A 26,559-nucleotide genomic window follows, 5' to 3' on the forward strand; every position below is an offset into this window, starting at 1 on the left:
CTCAGCAAAATGCTTAAGATAGAAAACACAGGCAAGTCATAAGCAAAAGGTGGGCTAAGAAACACAACCTCACAATTGTTATTGATCAACGATCAATTTGGTTGGACAATCAAATGGTTCATCTGAAGAAAAAACGATGCAATCAAATGGAAACTCCAAACCATGTAGAAGGATCTAACACTCCGAAGAAACGGGGAGCCAGAAGCTGGGAACCAGTGAAGAATGGGCACGGAGTAATGTTAAGCTACTACAGAATAAGCTCTTAAGTCCTAAGCTGTCTAAAATCTATACACACGTGATACTATTCAAACACGAGAGAGAGCATGCACGAGATCAACATATAAAAAAGGTGGACAATAGAGATGCAAATGAATATTGGTTTTAGCAGCACTAGTTGTGTTTTTCACCAGGGGCCAGTGAAAAGGGCCTTGCAAATCTTTTAACTACTGTAGCCATGTATTTTCCCTGGTGCTCTGCAAGAGCTAGTTCTGTTGCACTTGGCTCTCTTGTGCCATCTCCAGAAAGGACTCCTGCACCATAGGGAGATCCTCCTCTAATGGAATCCATTCTGAACATTCCAGCTCCAAAGGTGTAACCGATAGGGACAAAGACCATCCCATGATGGACTAACTGAGTGATTGCTGTCCAGCTGCAAAATGAACAAAAGAAATCAATTTGACGAGAATTATAAATTTTCACATTTCAAAAAGGTAAGTTTCCCTAAAATAAGTGCATACTATTTATTCTGACTGCATGTCCTTTTTGAATGTAATTGAAAGTGAAGTAGGAAACTGGGAAGTGCAAAATCCCATTTAGGGACCTGATATCAAGTCATCAGGAGGACATTTCTATGGAATTGGATCAAGGGTACTTCCTAAGCACCTATAAATGCAAATGCAGTTCCTTAGCGAGACATTCTTGTGGCACCTGGTTTCTGCTATATTTGGCAAGCTAACAATCTAAGACCTATGAGAAATCCCTTCATTGCCGGTATAAAAATATTTGACAGAATGATGTTTGGGAAAGCTAATCAAACTTTAACTATCCGTCTCCCCACCAAACGAGCTATAAATCAATAAAGAATTTATTGAAAATCACTAGTCAATTAGGGAATAAAGTCCATATATAAGCTGCATCACCAAAATTTCTCATAAAATCACTCCTGAATTATCCAGAACATTTTAAGGCCTGCAAGAGTAAATCTTCCTACAAACACCCTTTTTTTTCTCAAAATCACTTCTACCATACAACTTTCTTTGAGCTATTAGCAATACTTTCCCAATCAGTTCCTGGAATTGAAAGTCCCCTGATTCCAAATGACTTCTTTCTGATAATTTGCAGATAATAATTTCAGGATCAATTTACTGACCCATGCATATGTTCATGATCCTATACCATCACAAGTATTTGTAGGCCATACTCAATTATAGATTACTCTAAGCAGAAACTTTCAATAAAATCCCATATTTTCTTATTTATATATATAAGATTTATGTCTAATGTGCCATCCATAAAAACCTTATCCACTCCTAAATATATCCCATTTCTCCACACCATAATGAACGTTTTGTAAAGAATATTGATTGTAATCTTTCCAAACTAATACACCAACTTGATCGCATCAAATTATACAAAACAAAAGCCATTATCTCTCATTAAATAACCCAAAAATCTAGCATTAGCCAAGATAACACAATCAAATCAAGCATTTACTTACGCAGTGGTCTCCTGCCCACCACCCTGTGTGCCGGTGCTCACAAAGAACCCGGCAGGCACACCTGCAAGCTTCTGCTTCATCCATAACTCATGAGTCGAGTCAAAAAAAGCCTTCATTTGAGCTGCCATGGACCCAAATCTTGTAGGAAATCCAAACAAGAAGCCATCAGCATTAACCAACTCATCAACTTTTATCAAAGGCACATCATTTCCTTTCTGGGGTACCTTCATTTGCTCTAAAGTACCCTGTAGCAACGTCTCTGGGACCCTATACAAAACCCCTTCAACCCCTTCAATGGAATCCACGCCTTTCTTTATTCTTCTTGCCATTAACTCCACATGAGCATACATTGAGTAAAAAATAATAAAAATCTTGCACTTTTTAACTGCTAGTGTGGGATTATATTGAACTGGGATCGTTGTGTTTGTGGATGTGATTTGGTTTTGTGAGGAAATAGCAGAGTTTGTTTCTTGGAGAGAAGGTTCTTGATCAGGTACCTCAATAGGAGGTCTTCTCTTGCTTGGTACACACCCACCACCTTTACCCATATCATAAAATTCAATAAAGAACCTGAATTTCTGATCAAGAATTTAGAATTCTTGATTTCTTTGTTTCTTTGTGTGTTTCTTGAAATCTTAAACTGGTCAAAAGATTGGATAGTTGCTAAAGTTAAAGAGAATAATTAACTTTTTGTATCGCCCTGATTAATGTACAGCATAAACAGGAATATAAACGACAAAGATGATGAATTTGTATGTCTGGGTCTTGGTCTTTGACTTTATTCTTTTCTTAGCTGATCTTGCTGGCATTTTCATTTCTGTCAATATAATATGTGCTTCATAAAACGTTGTCGTAGGATTCTGAAAGTAACAGCAAAGAGCACAGTTTTTTTTCCTCTCGGCTCGCTCCACCCTTCTTTCGTTTTCTTTCAATTTTCTCATTCCTCTGTCCTTGACGCATAGTTTATATTACTTTATTTTAGGATGTCTTGAGATGATAACCCTTCGCCTTTCTTTGAAATGGGTTAGATCCCATGTTTAGTTCTGTTTGGTCTACTTGAATTACTTCGTTTTCCAGTCAAGGGCCCCATTTTAATTGGTTAGGTTACACGCCCCGTAGACCTGGAGGCCATAGAGTAATAAGTATGGTTCATCTTTAACTTACTTTATTAATTATTAATCTCTCTGGAAATCTTGCTATTTTCGAGTCTTTCTAGTTGGGATTTTTCTCGGTTGAACAGAAAGCAACTTAAGTTGTAAAATAATGAGAATGAAATTTAAGGGCAATCAGCACCAATCGAGAATACAAGAGGAAACTTTTAGCCACAAAAATAGCACATGTAGCCAAAGTCAGCAAGAGGCCAAGAGCCTGAAAATGAAGAGCTCAATGTAATTCGTGGACAACTGAAAAATCCACATCAGTTCTCCGCCAATGCAAACAGGCTTTGCATAACATCGGAATACAATCTTAGAAGAGAACGAGAAAAGTCCTGGGAGGCAGCCCCGCAGAAATAGGATAAGAGGTGTAAAGTCATCTATTGTAGCGTTCAAAAACAACAAACTAGCACGTATTTACTTTCCGAGAGAGTTGTGGGTAATAGAGAGATGTTGATATCCCCAAATGCCCACAATTGCAAAGCCACAACTGGTTATCTTTCTGTGGAGCAGACTCCCTTTTATCCTTCCTTAATCGAACCCTTTCTGGACCTCTTCAGCTCCCATGGTGGTAGGCAGCCTTTGTAGTGGGAGTGTAGAAACAATGAAGACATGGACACTTCCCTTTGGGGCATTGATATTGATGAAAAGCAACTGAAGGAACTTCTTAGCCTCTTCTTTTCGCTTTCACGTTCTTGATAATTGGGGTCATGTTGTACTTTAGTGGCTTTAAGGGCCTCTGGGAGTATACAGTTGCAGAGTGAACCTAGAGAAAGAAGTTAACGAGTGAAAATAGGTTCAGTGTATGCAATAGATTATATGGAGAAACAGTCACGAGGAAGGAAGCACGGTGTATGACCACCCAGCTCGCGTAAATAATCTCTGATAAATATGATTAAACTTTTGTTTCTTGTTGCTGTCAAAAGCTACATGAGATTACCTTCATTTAATACTGAAGATAGGGCAAGGAGATGAGAAGGGAACGTACATAAAATGATAAAAATGCAGCATGAGTGTTTGGGTGGGTTCAATTATCCACAACAATCAACTGATGAGAAGTATTTAAACCTCATGCAAAAAAAGGCACAAGGGGTATCATAAAGGAAAGGTACTCATCCAATACCTATTCTTGCTAGTCGATTCACCCATTTTGGTATTCGGTTCCCAGTCAATTTGTAACATGTATCCTCACAGAAGTGGTTGCAGTTCTTAACAATCAAATGGTATGTATCACCATTGTAATTTGCAGATTGGAGCTCCATGAACTCTCTAACTTGTTTGGGATCTAAGATTGTTGTCCCCATGAATATTGATTTCCTAAACTTGAAACCAGGGCACTGTCGGGGTTCAACCTCAAAGACACCGCTTGATGGGTAGTCATGGGCTCCGAAGGCATATTCAACACCATGGACTGTAAGCATGCATAAAGACACCAATGATTCATTGCATTTTATTAAATATGTGATCTATTCGAAGAGAAGGCATCAACAGCAATGTGTAGTAAGTCCTGCTAACCTTCCACCCCAGAGTGATAGATACCAAAGCCTGCCCAGTAGGCATAGCCATTAATGTCTGTCAAGTCATACACATTCAGGTAGACAGGCGTGTTTCCTGGGCTATAACCTGATGATTTAACTTTTGGGAAGATGCAAAATCCTGTGACTGCTTTGCCCCTGAAACAAAGGGGCATAAGAGAGTGCCACCCATTCTTTGGTCGTGATATCATGTTTTAAGAATGAAACCAGGAAGTCTGCCTATTTCTGATCTGCAAATGTGCACTCACAGACATTAACCATTCCATATTAAGGAAAAGATGGAAAGAACTGAAAAGAATACAGTAACCAAACACAGTGCAATTAATCTTTTGGATAGGGGGTGAATGATGAAACCTCATGGTATTGACGGAGCAGAAAAGAAAACTGCTGTAATTTACCAATAAATAACTAATTGGCTATATCCTCTCTCAGACAAAATTAGGGTCGGAAATGAGTATCTATTTAGATAGACAGAACTTGACTAATCGGGATACACGAGTATTGGATAACTGCATTGATCAATACAATTTTATTTGGTTCTTCATCCTAAGTTATGGCATTAACCTGCGAGTCAGATATGAACAATAGATTCCCTACACCAGAGGATCCCAGATCCTATGAGTAAACCTAAAGTGCTGCGATTCATTAGCAATGACACAAGTCAAAAATCACTCATAGAGTAGTAGACATTTATCATTCCCGAATTGTGACAAAAAGAAAGGACAAATGGGCAATAGGATGCTTCCCAACAAAAAGATTGCAGTACTGAAAAATCAACTAAGTGGATCTGCTACACATAATTCTCAAAGAAAATGGCTCTTTCAAGGAGACAGATCAGGTCAACAAACTCAAAAAGGAAAAGCCAGGTACACAAACCACCATTGTTAACAAAAGAAGAAAACATTGACCGTGAACACTACAAAACAAATCACGAAATTCAGAACTGGAAAGAACACACCAGACTCATTAAAGGAATAAAATGGAAATCCAAGAAATCAAAATCATAGTGAAGAATTATGAATCAAAGACACTAACTTTCCTTACTAAAGAAAAACAAAACAAGAACTCACAATCCGCAAAAGAAAAGCAAACACAAACTTCTCAGAATTCCACGAAAATAATGCAAACCCATCAGAGAAAAGTTGGGAATCGTAGGCACATTGCAAGAACAAAGCAAACCCGTGATAGAAAACTGAAAAACAAAGAGACCCACTTTACCTGACTTTAGAGGTTATCCATTCAAGAACCATAGCATCTGTTGACAAGGGAATGCCATAAGAAAACTGCCATTTGTTTTATTTTAAGGGTCAGAAATTGAACAAAATTTACTGGGAATGCAGCGGTGGTGAAGCAGTGTGTGTCAGAGACCCATACATTTGTTCCCCTTTTGTTCTTGTCCTGGAACTGACAGAAATGAAAGCTGGAGTCAGCACAGAAACTGCTGTCCTTTCTTGCAAGTCCAGTGAGGAAAGAGAGAAGAGTCAATAAAGAAAAGAAGAAGAAAACAATGATAATTGATTCAAATTTACTGATAAAGGCAAAGGTAAAAGCAGATGGGATGGGACATGAGGGTTGACTGCGTTGCTTTTGGAAATCAGACGAGACTTCTCTATTTTCTCCAGCGCTAGATGTCTGATTTATTAGTTAAAAGTAATTAATTACTGGAAAATAAGTATTATGGTGGTAGCATTTTTTTTTTGTATTTATTAGTACCTGAAAAATTCTCAATATTACTTACTTGAGGTTCTTTATTATTTTATTTCTTAAATTCTTAATAACGTAACGCCACGCTGAATTCTCCTTAGTTTAAAAAATTCATAACGTTTTTTTTTTACTGTTATTTATTTTATAATTTAGTACTATTTATATTTTTTTACTTTCACATTTATTTTTTATATTTTTAAAAATTACATGATCTAAATTATATAATAATTTAGATTAAACTATAAAACTCAATAAAAATAAATCACCACAAAAAGTAATCGATAAAAAATGAAAACAAAATTTTAATTGAGTTTATTGCGTTCTTGCCATGAGGGTTAAATTCACAAATGCCTGCCAACTTTCACTAAAACTCCTATGTTTCAATGCCTACCAGAAGACCAAATATTTTTATTATTTTTTTCTTTCTTTCGTGGACCACTTTAGATGAGTATTATTCATTTGTTTGATAGCACATTTACAAATATATGGATTTTTTTATTAAAAAAAAGCATTAATGTTAGAATTTCATTATAAACTTTAATTGAAAGTTATTTTACTCTATGGTTTTAAATATATTAGATGTAAATTATTTTTTTATGTGATATGTGATGACTTGAATAGCATATTGCAATAGCAACTTGACAAAACTTATTAAAAAATATAATTATGCATAAATTATATTATATAAATATGGTTACGGTTGTTTTTTAAATTACTTTTCACTCAAAAATATATTAAAATAATATTTTTTATTTTTAAAAAATTATTTTTAATATTAATATATCAAAATAATCTAAAAAATAAAATATATTAATTTAAAATAAATAAATAAAATAATTTTTTTATTTTTTTAAAATATTTTTAAAACGTAAAAATAAAAACAAACAAAAATTTAATATTGTGAGAATTGTAGTCAAAAGCTTCTGTGCTTGTAATTCTAGCTTTTGGGTATGTGGTACTAGTAGCGCCTGCACCCAATTTTTTTTAGACTCGGTCTAGAGTTGAATTCATTTTCATCGGATTTTTTTAATATTCAAAGTGTATTTAAGCTTATTAAATTTAGGTTTATTATTATAAATTAAAAAAAAAACAGCCAAAATAAAATATTGTGTATAATGTAAAACACCAATAAATCACGAGTCGATGTCTTAAAAGAGAGAGAGAGAGAGAGTTAGGAGACCAAATTCTAGGAAAAAAAACGGATGAAACCAAAAGAAAAAATTGTATAATATAATCACATTATTAATTATAAACCTATAGTATTATCTTTTTTTATCATGAGTTATATTACTATCTTAAAACTCATACAAAAAGGGTAAAATTTATTAAAGGCGACTTGTCCTCATCATAACTCAGATCAATTGTTCAAGTAGCCTAAAAAATTAGAAATTCTTCGATGAAAATTTTAAACCCGTAAAATTATATATAGGCAGATGAAGAATAAGCAGAGTTTACGGATTTGAATCTCTTTTATAATTATTAGAAGCTTATATTATTGTTATTTTTAAAATTCGTGAAATTAATTAGATATACGCAAGCTAACCTGGATATTCATATTAATAATAAAAAAAATAAAAACAGAAAAAAATATATATATCATGGGTTTCTTAGTAGAATCCATTTTTCTTTGAATAGACACAACCACAAGTAAACTAGGGGTGAACCGCAATTAGCTAAAAATTAACAGTGGGTGACTAATTCATAGCTACTCTTCCCAGGAAACCATTCATGGCCAAGAACTGGTCCTCTACCTGACATTTTTTTCATTTTTTCATTTTTTCAAAATTATCTATTAATTTGCTTTGGTTAACCGGTGTCTGTTCGAAATCAACCGAGGTCAGGTTTGTTTTCATGTTCTGTAATGGAATTTGCTTTTCGTACTTTTTTATAGTTTATGTGATGTTTGCTACTGTTATATCGGCCAAGAACATCGTCATCACAATCTTGAAGCAATAATCTTATTCTTGGTGCAGATAATCAAATAGCTAGCCATAATGGCAGAACTTGTCGAAGAAACAAGCCATGAAGAAACGAGGGATGACGGTGGCGCCTTTGCCGATTTAGCAGAGGCAAACCCGAATTTTCTACTTGAGCTCAACCTCCTTATAATGGTTCTTTCCTTGGTAAATTCATTATCTTCGGAAGATTGCTTAAATTATGCAGAGAGAGAGACAGGAAATTTCAGAGATCAAGAAGAGCAGCAGGCCTGCATGTCAAGATTGCACTCGAGAAGACATGACATAAACGAATTCAAGCTTGCAGGAAGGCGAGCACAAAGATTTCAACAAATGATAAAGGATTGCAGGTAGGAAAATGGCATTAAACTTGATTATTTTCTGTAATGTCACCCTTCTTCTTCTTTTTTCCTTGGCCCTCCAAAATAAAGATACCAGGTTATTCCTGACATCAGGAGTTTGATGAGGCATTCCTCATGTGTGCAGGCATGGCAGAAGGATGTGAGGGCCTGGAATATTATCAGAAGAAAGGGGTGGCAAGCCCCCAACAACAATGGAAGGAACTCCTTCCTTAATCTTCTTCAAACTAATTACCGTTCTCCTGATATTGCTGTTAAGATTACCTCTACTGCAGCATACACAATTTTCTTGTAACAATTTTGATCTCATAAATGAATGATTGTATAACTATCAGATAATATTAATGATCAATACACAATTTCCTTAATATTAATGATGCGTTTCCTAGTTCCTCATTAAATTTATCATTATCAGTTTTTCTCTATTTAAATGATACATCAACAATATTTTTTATGTTAATCGTGATGTTTGGGTTGGTTTGAAAAACAAATCTATGATTTATAAAAAAAAATTAATTTAAAAGATGCAACTAAAAAACATAATAATATATAAATGTACAATGAAAAGTCATAGCGACTATTAATGAGATAGAGTTGTAATATTTAACAGCAATATTTTAAATTCGTAACTCCAATTAAAAAAAAATACAGTGCTCTTGATGCAAGAGATATAATAATTTATAAAAGAGCATGAGAATGTGAGGATGTGTTATTTGTAATTTTTATTTATTTATTAATGTGGGTGTCTAGGTCAACTTATATGCACCTTAACTAATCTCACGTCCCTGAAATTAACAATAATGTAAGTCTCCAGCAGCCATCATATGATAAGATGTTATGTGATTCTTCATTAAAAAAAACAAAAACAAGAGGAGGAGGAGGTGGAGGTGTATGATTTATAAACAATATTAATTTAAAATATGCAACTAAAAGTTATAATATTTTATTGAATATGCAATGAAAAGTCATAATGGTCATTGTTTGTGAGGAAAAGTTGTGATTTTTTACAATTGTTAATTTTTTATTATTATTTAAAAAAAAAAAAAGAATACATTGCTTGTGATATAAGAGATAAGCTTGTTCATCGGAACATGATTTATACGTTTAATACCTTTATATATATTGTAGTAATGTGGTCACACAAACTCATAATAAAAATAACAATAATTTTTAAAAAACCAAAACATGTTTAATAGGAGTATAACACAATAAAAACATGTTCTAATACACCATCATTGTTGGAATAAGAACCCTCCACTCTATAAATATCAATTCGTAAATTGAAAGTATAAGGAATATGCTACGAAACCAGTTAATCTTTAATAAGACAATTTACTTTGTTAGGGAACCAACGAATACGAGAATCTCTCTTACACAAGCTGAATAAATTCGGTAGCAATAGTATTATCCAATCTGAATATTTTATCCTTACAAAAAATATTTATACTCTTGAAAATAAAAATCCTAATGGAACTATCATTGTGGGTAAAATTGATTTACTTACAAAACTGACCAAAATCCTATACTAATATACCTGAAAATATAGACTCAAAGGCATAAATTAAAAGCAAAAAACTACATGATCAGATCTCTCTAAGTTGCTAGAACTTAAAGATAGACAAAATATATAAAATATAATGGAAACTAAAATATTCATATAGTCACCACACGTATCATAGGAAAATATGAATTTCAATTCTTTAATGAATTCAAATCACATTAAAAATCCTTGTAGTCTAAGCTCATGCATAAGTTTAGACCCTAAATAAGTCTTATTTAATCTTTATTTGCTGTCCAAAATTAACCCATTACAGGTCTAGATTGATTGGGCTAAAAATACCCAAGAAAGAACATTTTGTTGGCAAATTTGTCAAAACAGTAACAACAACTTCAACCAATTTAAATAATATGTTTCTGAACTTTGATTGACCTGATATTTTACAAAAAAATATTTACATGTGTCTAGTATCTCTTTGTAACATTTCAATACGATATGATGTATAATTTAAAAAATATACTGATCTTGTAAAAGTGAACAATAAATATTTTAAGATAAAATTTGAATTTAACTTGTTTATTATAACGATGTATAATATATAAACATTATTAATTTAAAATGTGTAGCTAAAACACACAATTTTCACATATGTCCAAATAAATGACTAGTGATGGAGTAAATTCATATTTTTTTTGCAATATTTGCATTCTTTAAAATTGTAATTCTAATGAAAAATGTATAACTTTTTTTTATATAAGAAACATGATTGTTCGTATGAAACATCAAAATGCGAAGATGTATAATTTATAAAAATAATTAATTTAAAAATATGATTGAAAGATACTTTAAATTATAATGAAAGAATATAAAATTTAAATAATATATTGTTATCAAATATAAATAAAATTTCTGAACAAATTTTAAATAATATATAATGTATTTAACATGTACGAATATACATAGATTTTTTTTTTCATTATATCTAAAAATTTACAAAATAGAAGGGGGTGATTTTAGGAGTTCACAATAAATATATATTTTTTCTAATTTTAAAAACTATGAAAAACAAACTATAAAATAAAAAAATTCAAATAAATACTTATTTAAAGTATAAAAATTTTAAAATCATAATTATATTTTTAAATACTTTTGTAACAAAAAATACATTATTTAAATATTTAACAAGTCTATTAGTCTGCGCTCTAGCGCTAGTCAAGCTGAAAGTTTTTTAAAAGTAAAAAATAAATGTCAAGATCATGTGGGATTTTTTTTTGGTTATGTTATTAAACCCGGTCAAGCATGCAAATTTTGAAATCTCATGTCTTAACTCCTTGCATAGCTCGAGTTTCAAATTAAACTGTATGGAAGTTGTCTCGACATGAATCGATTGACTTCACATGTGTCCGAAGACAATTCTAATGATTTATAAAAACATGGTTAGCTTTAAAAAAAAAAAAATTCAAGATGATAACTTCTTTAGAAAATTTTGAGACGATGACATATTGGATGTCAACCTGCGTCCTGAGTTTTGGACTCGACTAGGTTTAATAACTTTATTTTAAAAAAATTAATTTTATTTAATTACATAATATAAAAATAAATACTCGCAAAATCAAGAACCAGCACAATGCCTAGATGTTTATTTGAGACCACGATAACCCCATATATAAAAAAATAAAATAAATTATAAAGTCAGATCCCCAACCAAATTAATATTGAAAAATAAAATAAAAAAAGAAATTAACATACCAAACTTGCAAACCGGATCAACTCTAGTTAATCCGTCAAACTCATGAACTGATTCATGAACTCTCTGAAGTTTAATAACATGGTTTTTTCCAAAACTATTTTTTTAACTATATTATAAAAAAAAAACATGATCATAAAATCAAGTTCAATTAAATAAAAAAAACATATCCTTCCAAACATGAACTAAGGCAACCCAGGTTACCTCATCAAACCTACAAACTAAGTCATGGATTCCACAAAGTTAAATAAATTGATTTTTGAACCATTTTTCATTTAACTATATGTTAAAAAAATAAACGATCACAAAATCAAGCATCAACTTTATGTCAAGTTGTTGTTTTTTTAAAATGTAAAAACCATGTAAAAAGCAAAATAAAATGAAACAAATTATGAAATTAAATTCTTAATCAATTCAATATTGAAGGATGAGATTGAAAAAAAGTAAAAAATTCATTAAAAAAAATATATGGCTAAATCAAAGAGATTTTAAAAATTAAGGAACTAAATTGAAAGAAGAAGGAAGTGCCCTGCATGAAGGAAACATGCCCCTTGGTGTGAAGAAGGCCTACAGTCTCTGTGCGGTGCATGAGAATTACTTTGAGCTCCAATCGATTTTGTCTAAGAATCATCACAACATCTTCTTTTTTATAAGGTGGTGCATGTTGGAAGAGGAGGTTTGGTATGACTCCAACAACCCATTCTTCTTTCTTTTCTCTTTCTCTTTTTTTTTTTTGACCTTTCTCATTGCCTCGGGTTTCATGACTAGCTTATGCTATTCTTCCCTGTGCACTTCAATGTTTTTCCATTCTTTAATTTTAGTCCATTTACTCTTTATCTTTAGAAAAATAAAGAACCCAAAAAACAATATCTTGCAAAATCAATCACTATCTCGATACCAAGACAATTATTTAATATAGTGATGAGCATATAAAAAACAGATCAAAACAAATTATATATAAAAAGTCATAATCAATATAACATCAAAAAATTAAATAATTGTTTATTAGTCATCGAGTTTTTTTATTTCAATTTTGATTAGGATTTTCCTCGGCGACTAATAAAAAATGGAGAACTAGACTTGGAAACACTTTTTTTGAAAAAAACAAAAACAAAAGGATTGTTGTTTTGTCTTTTTTTTAAATTTTGGTCCCTTAATTTTAAATTTCATCCCAATAATAAATGTTTTTTTTTTTTTTTTGTAAAATCAAGGATCAACCCAATGCTAGAATATTTTTTCAATATCAAGATAAACATATAAAAAATAAATTAAAATAAATTATAAAATGTAAATCCTAATAAGCATATAAATTATGGACTAATTTGAAAAGAAATAAAAGATCAAAACGAAATAAAATCCAGAGTGTTATAGATGTGGATTAACAGTATTTCTCTACGCACTTTAGTTTTTTTTCTTAATCTTAATTAATTAATTAATGTGACTTAGGAACCTAGATGCGGGGAGTAATTTGGGATGTTCCCCATCGTAGATATTATAATTATACCAATCGCAACCGTCAACAGTTTTAGAGAGCATCCGAACTCTAGATTGGAAAGGAACAATCGTAAATACCCGTTCTACCCCCCTCACCGTCCTCTTTCGCGCGCTCTCACTCTCTCACGAGTCACGTCTCTCTCTCCCTCTCTATTTAACTCTGATAATAACCTCAGTTTTTTTGTATTTCAATTAATTTTATTCTCCTTAATCCACTCTTTCACACTGTTTTCTTGGTCGCTTCAGTTTATTTTAATATGCTAATGCGAGCTTGCTTCTGTTAATTAATTTTATTTTTCTTTAGCTTGTTTTGCAACCACGCTGTGAAGGTAACCAAATTGTTTTGCTAAAAACCTACATTATTTATTTATTTTTTAATTGTTTGAGATCTGTTTATGACATTCTAAATTATACAAATCTTGATAAATATATTAATACTATTTAATGGTAGTTTGGGAGATTCTGATTTTTTTCTTCACATAGGATAGATTTAGGTTTATGGGTTCATATTAAGGAATTGATTAAGGTAGTATAATAATCTATGTAGTTTCTGTTCATTATTGGCAATACTAGTTTATCTAGCAGCTATTCTTGGTCTAAATAGTTTTTTTTTTCCTGTTTCTGTTTCCAGGAAGTAAATTGGGCTCTTATGCGATTGAGGAAAGGAACAAGCTAAATAATATTGTTATTGCTAAGCCTTTAAATCAATGGATTCTAAGGGTATCAAGAAACCTGCTAAGTGTTCCAAATCAACTTCTTTATCTCAGGTTCGTGTTCATGAAACCATTCTTAGTTTAATTTTGAATGAAATAGTCTAACAATGAGATGATTTATCCATGAATAATTTCTAACATGTATACATAATACACACTCATGAACGTGTAGATTCATATGGTTCAACCATTTAGGGGTTTCCGTTAAGGACCATGTTTAAGTGTGTGTTTGTTAATGCGGTGCACCGTTAACGGCCTAAATGGTCTGAACGTGGTGGTTGTCGACGAATGAATAGGCGTGTCTTGTAGCTGGAGATGCTTCCACCCATGTTTTCAGCATAAAATGCTTGATCTTCTTTAGACTTCTCTTCGAATTTAAGTGATCTTTTTGTGGTGGTTTAGTTGCGTCAGTCTATGACAAAGGAGAAACGATTAAATTGCTTTCTCTTGATGGTGTTCGAGTCAACCGCGTTGGAACTTCACTTAATATACAGGGGACTTCGTTTCATATCCCTATCATCATCTACACATTCCTTTTGTTTATAGGAACACTACTGGTCACATGGCTGTTCTGTATGTTTTATCATGGATGGGCTTAGGGTGGATGTCATCTTCTATGCTATCTTGTAAAACTATTGGCTCCTCGTCTCATCTTGTTCTCAGCTTCAAGCAGGGTGGAGTGGATTTGGGTCCCAGAGCCCTGTCCCTGCAAGAGTTGCAGGCCTGCTGTATAAAATCCATGCACCACTGGCAGATTATTGACCTCGTTATCAGTCAAAATCTCTTGCCTCGCTTATTTCAATTAGTATCTAAACTTTCTTCTTTCATATGTCACATCATGTGGATGTCAGGCACATGAAAAAATTCCAGACCCAAGGGGGAGGTGGCTTTTTATGTTGGCTTCTTACGTTATCTGCTAACAATGTTCAGTACAGGTTTTACATTTCACCGGTACTTCCCGCTTCTTATATACAATATGGCCTAAGACGGGTAGTAAACATGAAATTATGTGAAACCAATAATGTAAGTCTGCAAAACTCAGTCATTAGTTTTAATGATGATAGCTTAATGTATTCAACAAATCTTAGTGCAAGGTGATTAAACAACCTCTTTTTTGGTAGGCGAGCAACTTGCTAGCAAGCCACTAGTCTCATCACCATTTCTTAGAATGTCACTAAAACAGAGAGAAGAAAATAAAAGACAAATTGTTGTGAATTGTTTTTTTTTTAAAAAAAACTTTAGATCACAACTTTTAGATTCTATATTCGAATACTGTCATTTGTTAGAATTAATATTTTGATTTTATGTTTTGTATGATGCAGCGAGAATGTGAAAATTTACAAGTAATGGCTGTGAGATTGAGAACTGAGTGGTCTAAACTTAAAGCTGAGATGGAAAATCTTCTTAAGAAATGTGAAAGAGTTAAAGATGAAAACAAATCCATTATGGTTCACCCCCTAACCCAGCTTCTTTCATATTCTTAATTTGTCTGTTTTTTCTTCTTCAAAAGAAGTCTATTACTCACTACTAATGGGACTTGGAGTTAATTCATTTGTTCGCTTTCCCCCTTTCACCCTCAACATCAAAATTAAATAAGTTGCTACTCAAAGAATATGATTGATCAATGAAACAGGAGGCGCTAACCAAGATATATGGGCGAGACGCAATCTCAGATCTTATAGCCATGGAATCCGATGCTGAAACTGAAAGCGATGACGAGGAAACCACTTTAAGTGAACAGAACCAAACTGCTGACTCTCGTATGTTACTTGAAGTCAGGAGATAATTGTTTCTGTTGAGGCAAATCAGATCTTTGCTGAAGATTCAGGCATTCAGAATAAATTCTGTAGATTTGAAACTTAATCCACTCAATTTGCTTTAAATTTACTATTTTGTGGGTTATATGGCTGTAAGAATAGATACAACATGTACTGAAGCTTGTCTCAAGAAGATTTGAGGATGGGATTGGATATAAGGTTATGGTTTTTATTACTTATATACTAAAATGTGTGGGATTTTCACTGTATATTTGTTATTATGAAATTTTTTTCAGTTTGATTCTTTAACTTTGTTTTTAGGTGATCAAGTCCTATTTAGGGAGCAGTTGATTTTAAATTCTTATTAAAAGATGAGATTGGAAGAGGGAGGATCGAAATGAAAAATGCAGCAAACATTAGTGACGTATCATAAGTTTCGAAAACATTTACTTTGGTCCTCCAACTTAAACAATCACGTAAACTATACAATTGCGGTCTCTTTAAATTGTTTCAATTCTATTTTGGTACATAAGCTTATTTTTGTTATTTTTTGGTCTCTAGTTGAGAGAGGAGAGAGAGGAGTCGCTGGATTTTGACGGTAGAGAAAGAAGTCACTTTTATTTTTAAATATCATTAATGATTTTTTATTTATTTATTAACGCACATAACTTTTAATTTATTTAATTATATGTTGCTCTTAATTATATGTTGTGTGTGTGTGTGTATATATATATATATATATATATATATTTAAACCTAGAGAATTATTAAAGTCGAAGTGGAAAGCAGTCAAAAAGCAAGCTACTCTGGATCTTCTTTATGAAATTAACTCCATGTGATTATTTTGATGATCTAAGAGGGTCCATTAATGGACTTTAACTAGCAAATTCAAGCTACCTCCGATCGACCAAAAGATCGCCGACACCCTATTTCAACAATCTTTATTGCAGGCCTGCACCAATAAGAAGAAACCACCAGAGATTCACCTGGGCAATCGAAGTCTATAAAAGTCATGGAGAGCAAGGTTTAGAAAATATTGGCATTGACTCGCGCGCAAGAGAGCAGGGTTTTCTTTTTACTTAGCTTAACCCACTATTCTCTTTTTATTGATTATTATTTTATATTAAAATTTACCTCAAAATAAATTCTTCAGATGATTCTCAATGATAAGCTGTCGAGCGTTTTGTCTCAAGCTGCAAATGACAAAACGCTCGACAGCTTATCATTGAGAACCATGCTGTACGGACAACAATGTTGGAATTAAGTGGTGAAAGAAGCAGTCTCAAGCCCACCTAGAAGAAAGACAGCAACAAAAAGCAGCAGCAGCAGCAGCGCCTCCTTTAATAATTCTTTTTGTTTTTTTTTCTGGCATGTGTTTCTCTAACAAGACAAGAGAATTCATGTTTTTATGGTAAATAAAATTAGGTTTATACATTCAAACAAGAATAGAAAGACACAATGAATTTTAATCATGATTTGTAACTCATTTGAGCCTACTTTAAGAGAAAATCAAGTGTTGAAACGGGACAGAGAGTAGCGGATGCAAATAAATACAAGCCAGTGACTGTGAAAGTAGTAGAGAGCAGAAAAGTGTTTAGAAGTGTGGATTCTTACCTCTCCTGGAAACGCCATGGAATTCGATTTGCAGAGACAGGGTGCGTGTTAAATACACTACAGGGGATGCAGTTTATACGCGAATGAAATTCAACGCAGAAGAGGAAAATAAATTAAACTAATTAAGTTACAGTAAATTTTAACAGCGAGAGGTGTCGTGGTGTAGTTGGTTATCACGTCAGTCTAACACACTGAAGGTCTCCGGTTCGAGTCCGGGCGACGCCAATTATTTTAATTCACGTAAATATCTTGTTTTACCCCCTTCGATTCATTATCCCTCTAATGGCCGTTTTAAATGGTATTTTATAAAAAATTAATTTTTTATTTGAAATTAACTTTTTTATATATATTTTTAGATTATATTGATTTATTAATGTTAAAAATAATAAATTTTATTTTAATGTATTTACTAAAAAAAAAAAAAAAAAACAACGACAAAACAAACTCTTAAATACTCTCTAATCCAAGCTCTTTCTATTTCACTTCCCGGAAAAGCATTCAAGCTTGAAATCTATAGCACAACTGAAAAAAAGGCTTAAAATTTTCAGGTTCTGCGGGGCACTACGGAGATGGCGTTTCTGAGAACCCAGAAGAGCAACTATTTATCAGTTTCCCTACCAGGCAATTGATTCGCGAGATTGAAGGAATATTATTCAGGAAGAAAAGAAAAGGCAAGGCGAGTAATAGTATACTGTATACATACATCTTCTCAATGATAAGCTGTGACCAATTCTGTCATATCTTGCTCTACCGACCAAACTTGCCTAATTAAGCATGACCTTGCCTATAACTTTGCATCAGTTTTCAGTTTCCAAGTGGACAAAAGAAAAATCACGACCATACAACAACACTACTATGATCTTTTCGAAGGCTCCAAACAGCACATAAGCCAGCATTGTTAAGGAGGTACTCGTTCAGACGACTTTCCCTTCTTTCGTTTAGTCAATACTCATACTCAAGACCTGCAAATGGGGATGCGCCTACAGTCATCTATTTCGTTCGTCAAAACCACTGAAACCATCATTTGCATCCCCACTTTCATCGTCTCCGTTATCAATGGTGTCAAGATCTTTCCCATCTGCATCACCGACATCACAAGCCAAGTCAGTCATCATCTTCATTCACAACTTGTTCCAAATCATCACGGTAATACTGGTTCCCGCTTCAAGAGACAGATCGGCAGAGTCTAAAGGATTATCAATCTCTTCATTATCGCTCTCAGCATCACACACTCTTCAGCTACCTTCTTTTTCTTCTTCTTTGGCTTTGAGGTATTCATTTCATTCACATAAAAAAATGCGGAAGACGAGATATTCTGGACGCACATCAGTTCATGAAAGAATTTTGAGCCAAATCAAAAGGATTTATCTATAAAATTCTCAAAAAACAAGGTGGTGTTGCTGAAGCATAAAAAGCTCAAAAACCAAGGTAGTGTTGCTGAAGCATTACGAAACCATGCTAAAACTGGGGCATAACTCCTTGACGAAGCATTTTACCACACTTTCAGTTTACAAAATGCACATAGTATGTGGGAAGGATAGCCTAAATGTGCTGTTCAAAATCCTTGGGAGACTTGACCTTGGGCTTGGAAGAATTTCGAGTCCTAGAAACAGAACAATTGCGATGGTTGCTTCTGCACTGAACATCTTGCTCTGCAGCATTTCTTCGTCTGGAAGTTTGCTTTGGCTTCAGTAACAGTTCTCCTCAAAAGCTTCATTTATTTATCCTGTTTCAGAACCACCAAAATTAATTAAACTCCTACATGTTATTGTATCTGGAAAAAAAAAGGTTATTTGAAGCACAAAACAATCTTGCATGACTATTAAGATTGATATGACTCTGGTGGTAAGACATCATTGACCAATGCACTACGGAGTTTGTTTCTTAGCATGCAGGGATAAAGCATCACGTGAGGAATCTGACACTGCCGTATGCACATACCAGAAAGGGCCATTGGAATTAGAACATGATCTTCTCATCTTTCCCAATAAAGACAATCATGAAGTGCTCTCACGATAGACTAGCTTTTGAATATTTCAATAGACCTGCTAAACATCTGCGGCTACTCGAAGTCTCCAACTCTTCATCCTCATTGCAGGTTGTGCAAGCTTTTGAACCATGTTGGCATGCCAACATTCAAAACATTATCTAACGGAATGCCCCAGCGATTTCATATAGTTTTGCCTTCAAGAACTCCAGCTTCGAATAGATAGACTCTGCTTTTGTATGGGTTCTATCACCAGAGGTAAATGAATGGACCTCATTATCCAAGTATACCCAACTGCAACCAGCAAACTTCTTGGCCTCCTTTCCTCTCATCTCCCTACTAATCCTCCCCATCTCAGCCCAGTTCCCTTCTGCAGCATAAACATTAGCCAACTGCACATAACGAGCTCCACTATCACCTTCAATATTTAACAGTTTCTCCTCTGCCTCTTTTGCTAATTCTGTGTTATTATTTAGCCTGCATGCATTAAAAAATGCCCCAACGACAGCGGCATCCTGATGCTCCACAGGAATTCTTTGCATGAACAGGACCATCTTTTCTAGTTGGCTAGCCCTTCCATAAAGATCAATCATGCATGCATAGTGATCAGTTTCAGGCAGTATGTGATAATCTTCTGTCATGGAATAAAATGTTTTTTCACCCAAATCAACCAATCCACGGTGACGGCAAGCTGACAGAAGTGCAACAAAAGTAACGGCATCTGGTCCAACTCCTCTCTCCAACATTTCCTGAAACAAATTTATAGCTTTAATCTCATGCCCGTGATGAGCATAACCAGCAAGCATAACATTGTAAAGGACTAAATCTCTTTCAATAACTTTCAGGAACAGTTTTTCTGCGTATGGTATACTTCCACATTTTGAGTACATATCAATCATAGCTGTAGTCGTCTTCATGTCCATTTCAATCCCCATTCTGAATACATAACCATGGATTTGCTTCCCAGGACCAAGGGCAGCTTGGAATGCACACACGTTAAATGCATTGATAAGGATCAAAGCATCAGGAATCGCAGCTTCCTTGGCTATATACTCTCGTAGAAGCTCAAAAAAAGCTTCACATTGCTTCAATTTGACATAACCACTAAATAATGCAGCCCAAACAATAGAATTCTTCTCTTCCAAAGAATCAAAAAGCCTACAAGCTTCCACCATGTTTCCTTGTGACGAATACCCCACAATCATTGAAGTGATGGAGAAGGAACTTCTGACCCCCCTTGTCAAATGCAATGACTCTGCATACTTCATATTCCCACACTTGCAGTAAACATCAACAATGCCACTTTCTACAAAAGCACTCGAACCCAGTCCATTCTTCAAAATCCAAGCATGCATTTCCTTGCCAATCTTCAAGTTCCTTAAATCAGCACAAGCACTTAAAACACTACCCAAAGTATGTTCATTCCATTTAACACCATTCTCCCCCATACACACAAACAACTTCAGTGCCTCCACTGGATAACCATTTTGAACATAACCCGAAATCAATGTATTCCATGACACCGAATCATTCAACTCACTTTCCCTCCAAAACAACCTCAAAGCCATTTCCATATCCCCTTCTCTACAATACGCTGCCACCATCGCATTCTTTGAGACCAAATCAAAACCTCCTTCTCTTTCACAACCTTTAAATACCTGACAAGCCTCTTTAAAACACCCACATTTAGAATACATGTCAATCAAAGAACTCACAACAAACCCACTTCTATCATTACCGGTTTTCACCATATATGAATGCAATTGCCTCCCATAACACGAATTACATAACTTAGAAAACAAGTTAACCATGCTTGTAATAGTAAGATCATCAATCTCAATCTCATTTCTTTTACTTTGCATTTCAACAAACAATTCAAGGGCATTTCTTTCATATCCATCCACACTAACATAACCCGATAACATAGAATTATAAGTGACCAAATCCCTAACAGAAGCAGAATCAAAAATGGATTTTGCCTGTGCTAAGTTTTGGGATTTTATGTGGGCAGATATTATAGTGTTCCAGGAGTAAGTGTTTCTTTGAGGCATTTCATCGAACAGTTTCTGGGCTTCATTTATAAGGCAATGCTTGGAGTATAAATGAACGAGTTGATTTGAGGTTAAGATTGGTAGTGTGAAACCAGACTTTATGGATCGGACATGTCGCATCAGTCCATCTTTTAAGGACCTCATTTACTGAGATACATCGAAGAAAACAACGCATGAACAGAATTGCAGAAGCGATTTTGAACAGTTTAGAGAGTGAGGCTTAAGAATGGGAAAACGATAGCTTCTGCTACACGTTGTCCAGTTGCGAACTAGGTGTCGTGTATGAAAAATGACACGTTGTTCATTATAAGCAAGAGGGTAACAATGTAGGGTTCTCTGGCTCCAATGGTTCTGGCCAGGGAGATCTTGTTCGGCTTGTATGTTTAATGTGATGTTTTGGGCATAAACATAGTGGCCAGATTTTCACTGATATGGTTGAGTAATCTTTCATGGTCTAAATAGTTAGATAGCATGGATCCGAGCAGGAAAGGGTGGTTTTTTCATTAGATTTCCAACTTCATAACCAGCATGAAAAGAAAACAGAAACGTTTCCCTTTGGCATTACAAAGAGTTGATGTCCATGCAAGGTTGGACAAACAATGTGGTTCCCTTCATACAAATCAAGCAAGAACTGACAACAACTCAAAACATGAATACAATTGGCAGAAGAGAGATTGACATCATTCTTAGAAAGGTGCCCTTACTGTGTAGGGCATGCTGAAGCTTCAATTCCAGTTTGATTTACAAAAATCTGAGTGGTTCACTGCTTTTGGAATCGAAATCGCTAGCTTTAAAGGCCATTCCAACCCTGCCAAGATAAGCACCGCAGAAAAGGAGGCAAAGTAATGTGATCCGATGACATCTTGATGAGCCTTCTTCTCACGAAAGACATAGGACATGGATTAAAGCATTGATTGATGAAACGGAATTTTGGCAGCAGAATATATGGACCTTGCATCGTCTGCACAAAAAGAAACTCAAAAAAATCACTACTTGCAGTCTTAATGAGATGATCTGATTCAAGATATTATTTGTAAAACCAAAAGGGAGTCGAGGTTATTGGTCAGATTGACTATCTGCACTGGGCTTGCACTGGCAAGCAAGTGGATGCCCCTTGGTAATGGTCACAGGATAGTCTTCAACCTTTCACCGATGAAATATACTTGGATAGTTTCCTTGGCATTTGGAATGTGACTGTTCTAACTTCTAAATGTGTGAAAATTATGCCTTGGATAACATAAGTGGCAATACCACCTATCTTCAGAATAATTTTGATAATGATTGCTATTAGAAAGTCATAAGATGATAATAAATATTTGTTTGATTCCTTTTACGAACAAAATTTATCATGACAAAAATGATTCAGCTTAAAAAGCATACCTGTAATAGTGGCCAAACTAAATTCTGAAGGCACATTCGCCTCTCCCTCCACAGCAGATTTGGCTGCTGCTATACCGACTGCAATGCTCTGCATAATATCTAAACCTGAACAGAGAGAAGCAAGTGTACCACCAACCAAGCAGTCACCAGCCCCCGTAAGCCTCACAACTGATGCAGGAAGTGCAGGAAAATGTACAGAAAAAAGATGAGAGCTTATCTCAATCTGCAGAGCACCAGAAAATCTACTTGAAGGACAGCTGGACACCACTTTATCATATAACTGTCCACTGAATCCATATTTTTTGGTTCTATCCAAACTAAATCTCACTACGTTTGGTCCTCTAGAACATAAGAACACGCCATCTGCACCAAGGGTCACGGCAACTATCTTGATACCCTTCTCTAGCAAAACCAGGATTGCCGGTTTCAAAAATTGGAACAAAGACTCGACTGAACACCTACTGTTGGAATCCCTTTCAATGTGACGAAACATATTTTCATGAGATAAAGCATTCGCCATGGCGATAAGCTCATCTTCATTAGGTGAAGCAAAAGTTACCTGTAAAAGTTTCCAAATCAGTTTGGGGTTCAATGTGTGATGAATAATAGAGGTATTGCAAATTCAAGAAGTTTCTCTAACAATTCTTTCTGCTCTAAGGTATTAAATTACTGTTTCACTCATCAAGTATGATCAACCCTTTAATTGAAATGAGATAATAAACTGGTATTATTTTAAAAGCTTGCTGAAACATAAGTTGAGATTAGCTTCCGTTGAAAGGTAAATTAAACATGAGCAATATATCAAGGTGGAAGTGGAGCAGAACTTACAATGTATCCTACCCAACCTACTGATCAGAATGACTCCATCTATGTCCTACTCATTCTAGAAAGTAGAGCCTTCCTCAGGTATCTGAAAAGGATACTGATTGCAAAATAGAAAGCAGCCAGTAACACTGATCTGGCTAATTTCTGATGCACAACAAAATATTACGAAGTTTGATTCACAAAGAAAACAAAGGGGCTGACCTAGAAAGCACTGTTGATGATAGGACATAGGTAATTGAAAACATCGAAGCACTCACATACTTAGCAACTGAGACAATTCTTCTAGATTTAGCCACTGAAACAGGCTCAAACCAAACTGGGGTGTTGGATTCTGCTGCCACTGAGTGGAAAAAAAAAGAAGTTAAAAAACAAGAAAGTAGAAACAGGGAGATTTATGATTAGCATAGAGTTGATCATTCACCAATGCCAAGGATAGAATGTGTAAAAAAAAGGGGTTGGGGGGGGGGGGGGGGGAGTCTACAGTGATATGCTACAAGTACATTGGCAAGAAGCTTCTAAAGCTGGTAGACTTAGATTTGCATCAACCATCATGACAGGAGCAGAAAATATATTTTTCTTTGATTGCTGAATCCACGAAGAAGTTAGGAATTTTTCCTGGACAGAGTTATCATACAAGCAGTAAGTTTCTGAAGGTATTCTGTTCTTGAGCATATACAAGTTTCCAGCAAAAGAAAAGGAAAAAAAATTCCTATTTCAACACAATCCGCATAGAAAAATCAACTCACAACTGCTTCCACACTAGCAACAGCAGCTGCCAACTCTCCTTCAGTGTCAAATATGTTGCATATGACAGGAGTCTTGATATCTTGGTGCTTCATAATGCCTACTCCACAGATGATATTATGAAAAAATGGAGCATATATCTTAAATTAAATCATACCTAACTTTTCATTACTGTGCCAATTGATTTCCGAGAAGAAAGTTTAAAAGGAAATAAACACTTCTCTGATTACTGTTATTCAATTCTTATGTAAAGCGGAGAGAGCTAGTACATTCATAGAAAATAGAACAGGTCTCACTAATGAAAATCTCTCAGACACACACATTTGTTGAATGACACTGAAGGCGCTTTACCATAGTTTTCCTTTATATTAGCTCCTGTGGTCTCTGTTTCTCTTTTTATTGCATTTTAATTCATAGCTCTCAAAGACAAAAGATTTCTGAAGCTTAAATGACTTTTTAAAGTTTTTTCAACGGATGCATAACGTGCCAACTGATTTATTTTTTGAAATCTATGTCGTTTCCTCAGGCAAACAGTATCTCATGATGTGCCGTTGTCATTACAGATGATTTTGGCAGTAAATATTAACAAACAGCAGTATATAATGTGCCATAGTCATTACAGATGATTTTGGTGGCAAACAGTATCTCATAACCAGCAACTATATAAAAGATTAGGAGCTTGAAATAAAACCAACAGTGCTAGCAAAGCTTTAGTCATTACAGATGATTTTGGTGGTAAATATTAAGGTTTAACCTTCTGTAGATAGGCTCGCAGAATTCCAAGGCTCCAACAGCAGCTTGCCTATCAAAAAGAAGATTTTTTTTCACTTTGACAAGTTTTTTTGACCATTGAAACCACAAAACCTCTTCCAAAGAAATGGTTATAAAGCTCTAGCCATGCATCACAAGGAATAAAAAAACAGAGGTGGTATAATTACCTGCCATGTCATTTCCCAGGGCACTAATCATATAAGGCTTAGTTCCTAGCTTTGACATACACTCAGCAATATTCCTTGCTACACCCCCTAGTACATAATGGACCTGAAAACAATTAGGCCCTTCATGTGACAACCTTTTTCTAGCATCACAACCTCTACCAAAAATAAAGATTATTATCAACATAAGTAGAAAAGAAGAAAAAGGGTTTTGAGAAGATAAATACAAACCTTCCCAGGAGTGGTGGTTCTAGGATTTAAAGGGAGTGAAGGGGTGGCATGTATATCCAATACCATGCCTCCTATAACTACTGGGTCTCCTTCCTCCTCATGTTTTCCATGCCCACCTTTTATTAAAACCTTCAAAACAGAAACAACAGTAATAACCAAAAGTAGCAGACATGTTAGTCTACCAGAACATGCAAGCAGAGACAGAAAAACACTAAAACACGAGAAAGAAAACAAAGGCAATGAAATAATCTAACCTGGGAAAGACCATTATTGACTTCAATCGGAGACAACAGGTGCCTAGAAACACGTTCCAATCTCCTCTGTGCACTGTTTTCCATTTAGTCTCTGTCGTTTCCTCGGATGGGTATTGGATTTTGTTCCGCTAGCAAGAGTAAGGTCTTTTACCCTTCGGAACAAACTACCGAGTGCTGTCTTCGCACTGTAATTATGATTGTACTTTGTAGGCGTGTTCCATTTTTCCGGTCAGCGATGTTTTTTCAGCCCAGTAGTTTCCGGCCTGGTTGAGGAAGCTGTTTGGTTGGGATAGAAGAAAAGATCTAATCTTTGTGTTGGTATTCAGCAACCCACAAAGCATGGGTCAGACATGTGACCTTCCCTGACTTCAATCCGTGGAAAATAATCAGTGTATATGTGCTTAAAAAAGCAATGATAGAGTCCATGATTTATCAACAAAACTAGTATTCTAAAATATTAAGAATAGTAAGTTATATTTTTTATTATTATTATTTTAAGTTTATTTTATTTGATTGTAAAGTATTTTAAATTCAATAATTCAAGCATAAAAAATAAAAAATATATATTTTATATGAAACAAACTAGCACTCAAATATTAGACTCAATATTACAGATATTAGACACTTGTTTTTTAAAGCATTTCTTCGTTCAGAAATATATTAAAATAATTTTTTAACTTTTATAAATTAATTTTTATATCAATATATTTAAATAATTTAAAAACATTAAAAAAATTTATTTAAAACAAAAAAAATAAAAAAAATTATTTTTTTCAAAAAATTCTTTTAAAATACAAAAACAAATGGTCATTAGTGCTAAGAATGCCGATTAAGTAATCTAATCATGATTTCCAGTCATCAAGTTACCAAAATATATTAATTCACTTATTTAACATATGATACAA

General features: G+C 34.3%; 5 protein-coding genes, 1 long non-coding RNA gene and 1 other non-coding gene across 14 annotated transcripts in view; 3 read left to right on the forward strand and 4 right to left on the reverse strand.

Moving 5' to 3' along the window:
* Positions 1-55: 55 nt before the first annotated feature.
* LOC7469978 (probable NAD(P)H dehydrogenase (quinone) FQR1-like 1) lies at positions 56-2,474 on the reverse strand. The gene is made up of 2 exons (XM_002306049.4): positions 1,718-2,474; positions 56-649 (listed from the first exon to the last, which is right to left on the reverse strand). Exons 1-2 carry the CDS (start codon positions 2,263-2,265, stop codon positions 391-393), a joined length of 807 nt encoding a protein of 268 aa, XP_002306085.1. The 5' UTR covers positions 2,266-2,474; the 3' UTR covers positions 56-390.
* A 496-nt stretch (positions 2,475-2,970) lies between these two features.
* Positions 2,971-5,920, reverse strand: LOC7461199 (deSI-like protein At4g17486). Of its 2 annotated transcripts, XM_024598944.2 has the most exons (5): positions 5,781-5,920; positions 5,625-5,661; positions 4,387-4,636; positions 3,995-4,282; positions 2,971-3,637 (listed from the first exon to the last, which is right to left on the reverse strand). In XM_024598944.2, the coding sequence occupies exons 3-5, from the start codon at positions 4,595-4,597 to the stop codon at positions 3,393-3,395; spliced, it is 744 nt and encodes a 247-aa protein (XP_024454712.1). In that variant the 5' UTR covers positions 4,598-4,636; positions 5,625-5,661; positions 5,781-5,920; the 3' UTR covers positions 2,971-3,392. The 2 variants fall into 2 exon arrangements, with proteins under 2 accessions (XP_024454712.1, XP_024454713.1); XM_024598945.2 differs by lacking the exons at positions 5,625-5,661; positions 5,781-5,920 and adding an exon at positions 5,477-5,594.
* A 1,842-nt stretch (positions 5,921-7,762) lies between these two features.
* On the forward strand, positions 7,763-8,798 carry LOC7461200 (uncharacterized). 2 transcript variants are annotated; one of them, XR_002981188.2, is made up of 3 exons: positions 7,763-7,951; positions 8,084-8,415; positions 8,552-8,798. It is a non-coding gene; the product is annotated as an uncharacterized LOC7461200 (long non-coding RNA). The 2 variants fall into 2 exon arrangements; XR_002981189.1 differs by having other exon boundaries at positions 7,763-7,946.
* Positions 8,799-13,298: 4,500 nt separating this feature from the next.
* Positions 13,299-15,902, forward strand: LOC7469979 (G-box-binding factor 1). 3 transcript variants are annotated; one of them, XM_024598524.2, is made up of 4 exons: positions 13,299-13,492; positions 13,795-13,930; positions 15,199-15,324; positions 15,510-15,902. In XM_024598524.2, the coding sequence occupies exons 2-4, from the start codon at positions 13,871-13,873 to the stop codon at positions 15,660-15,662; spliced, it is 339 nt and encodes a 112-aa protein (XP_024454292.1). In that variant the 5' UTR covers positions 13,299-13,492; positions 13,795-13,870; the 3' UTR covers positions 15,663-15,902. The 3 variants fall into 3 exon arrangements, 2 of the variants coding, with proteins under 2 accessions (XP_024454292.1, XP_052308070.1); XR_002981158.2 differs by lacking the exon at positions 15,199-15,324; XM_052452110.1 differs by lacking the exons at positions 13,299-13,492; positions 13,795-13,930 and adding an exon at positions 13,943-14,899.
* Positions 15,903-17,398: 1,496 nt separating this feature from the next.
* On the forward strand, positions 17,399-17,472 carry TRNAV-AAC (transfer RNA valine (anticodon AAC)). The gene has a single exon. It is a non-coding gene; the product is annotated as a tRNA-Val (tRNA).
* Positions 17,473-17,872: 400 nt separating this feature from the next.
* Positions 17,873-21,685, reverse strand: LOC7469980 (putative pentatricopeptide repeat-containing protein At3g18840). Its single transcript, XM_002306051.4, has 2 exons — positions 19,189-21,685; positions 17,873-18,973 (listed from the first exon to the last, which is right to left on the reverse strand). Exon 1 carries the CDS (start codon positions 21,427-21,429, stop codon positions 19,396-19,398), a length of 2,034 nt encoding a protein of 677 aa, XP_002306087.2. The 5' UTR covers positions 21,430-21,685; the 3' UTR covers positions 17,873-18,973; positions 19,189-19,395.
* Positions 21,686-21,761: 76 nt separating this feature from the next.
* Positions 21,762-26,559, reverse strand: part of LOC7461203 (pseudouridine kinase) — a 37,364-nt gene continuing 32,566 nt past the window's right edge. The window contains exons 1-9 of one of the 4 annotated variants that reach the window (XM_024598461.2): positions 25,655-26,048; positions 25,401-25,529; positions 25,173-25,275; positions 24,989-25,036; positions 24,237-24,334; positions 23,991-24,105; positions 23,748-23,830; positions 22,666-23,224; positions 21,762-22,246 (exon numbers count right to left, since the gene is read on the reverse strand). In XM_024598461.2, coding sequence (XP_024454229.1) covers positions 22,188-22,246; positions 22,666-23,224; positions 23,748-23,830; positions 23,991-24,105; positions 24,237-24,334; positions 24,989-25,036; positions 25,173-25,275; positions 25,401-25,529; positions 25,655-25,738 — 1,278 coding nt within the window. In that variant the 5' untranslated portion in view covers positions 25,739-26,048 and the 3' untranslated portion in view covers positions 21,762-22,187. Of the gene's footprint in view, positions 22,247-22,665; positions 23,225-23,747; positions 23,831-23,990; positions 24,106-24,236; positions 24,335-24,988; positions 25,037-25,172; positions 25,276-25,400; positions 25,530-25,654; positions 26,049-26,559 lie in introns of those variants that run through there. The other 3 variants (XM_052452108.1, XM_052452109.1, XR_008058984.1) reach the window with 3 other exon arrangements.

The sequence above is a fragment of the Populus trichocarpa genome, chromosome 4 (assembly GCF_000002775.5).
Source record: "Populus trichocarpa isolate Nisqually-1 chromosome 4, P.trichocarpa_v4.1, whole genome shotgun sequence".
NCBI classification, from domain to species: domain Eukaryota; kingdom Viridiplantae; phylum Streptophyta; class Magnoliopsida; order Malpighiales; family Salicaceae; genus Populus; species Populus trichocarpa.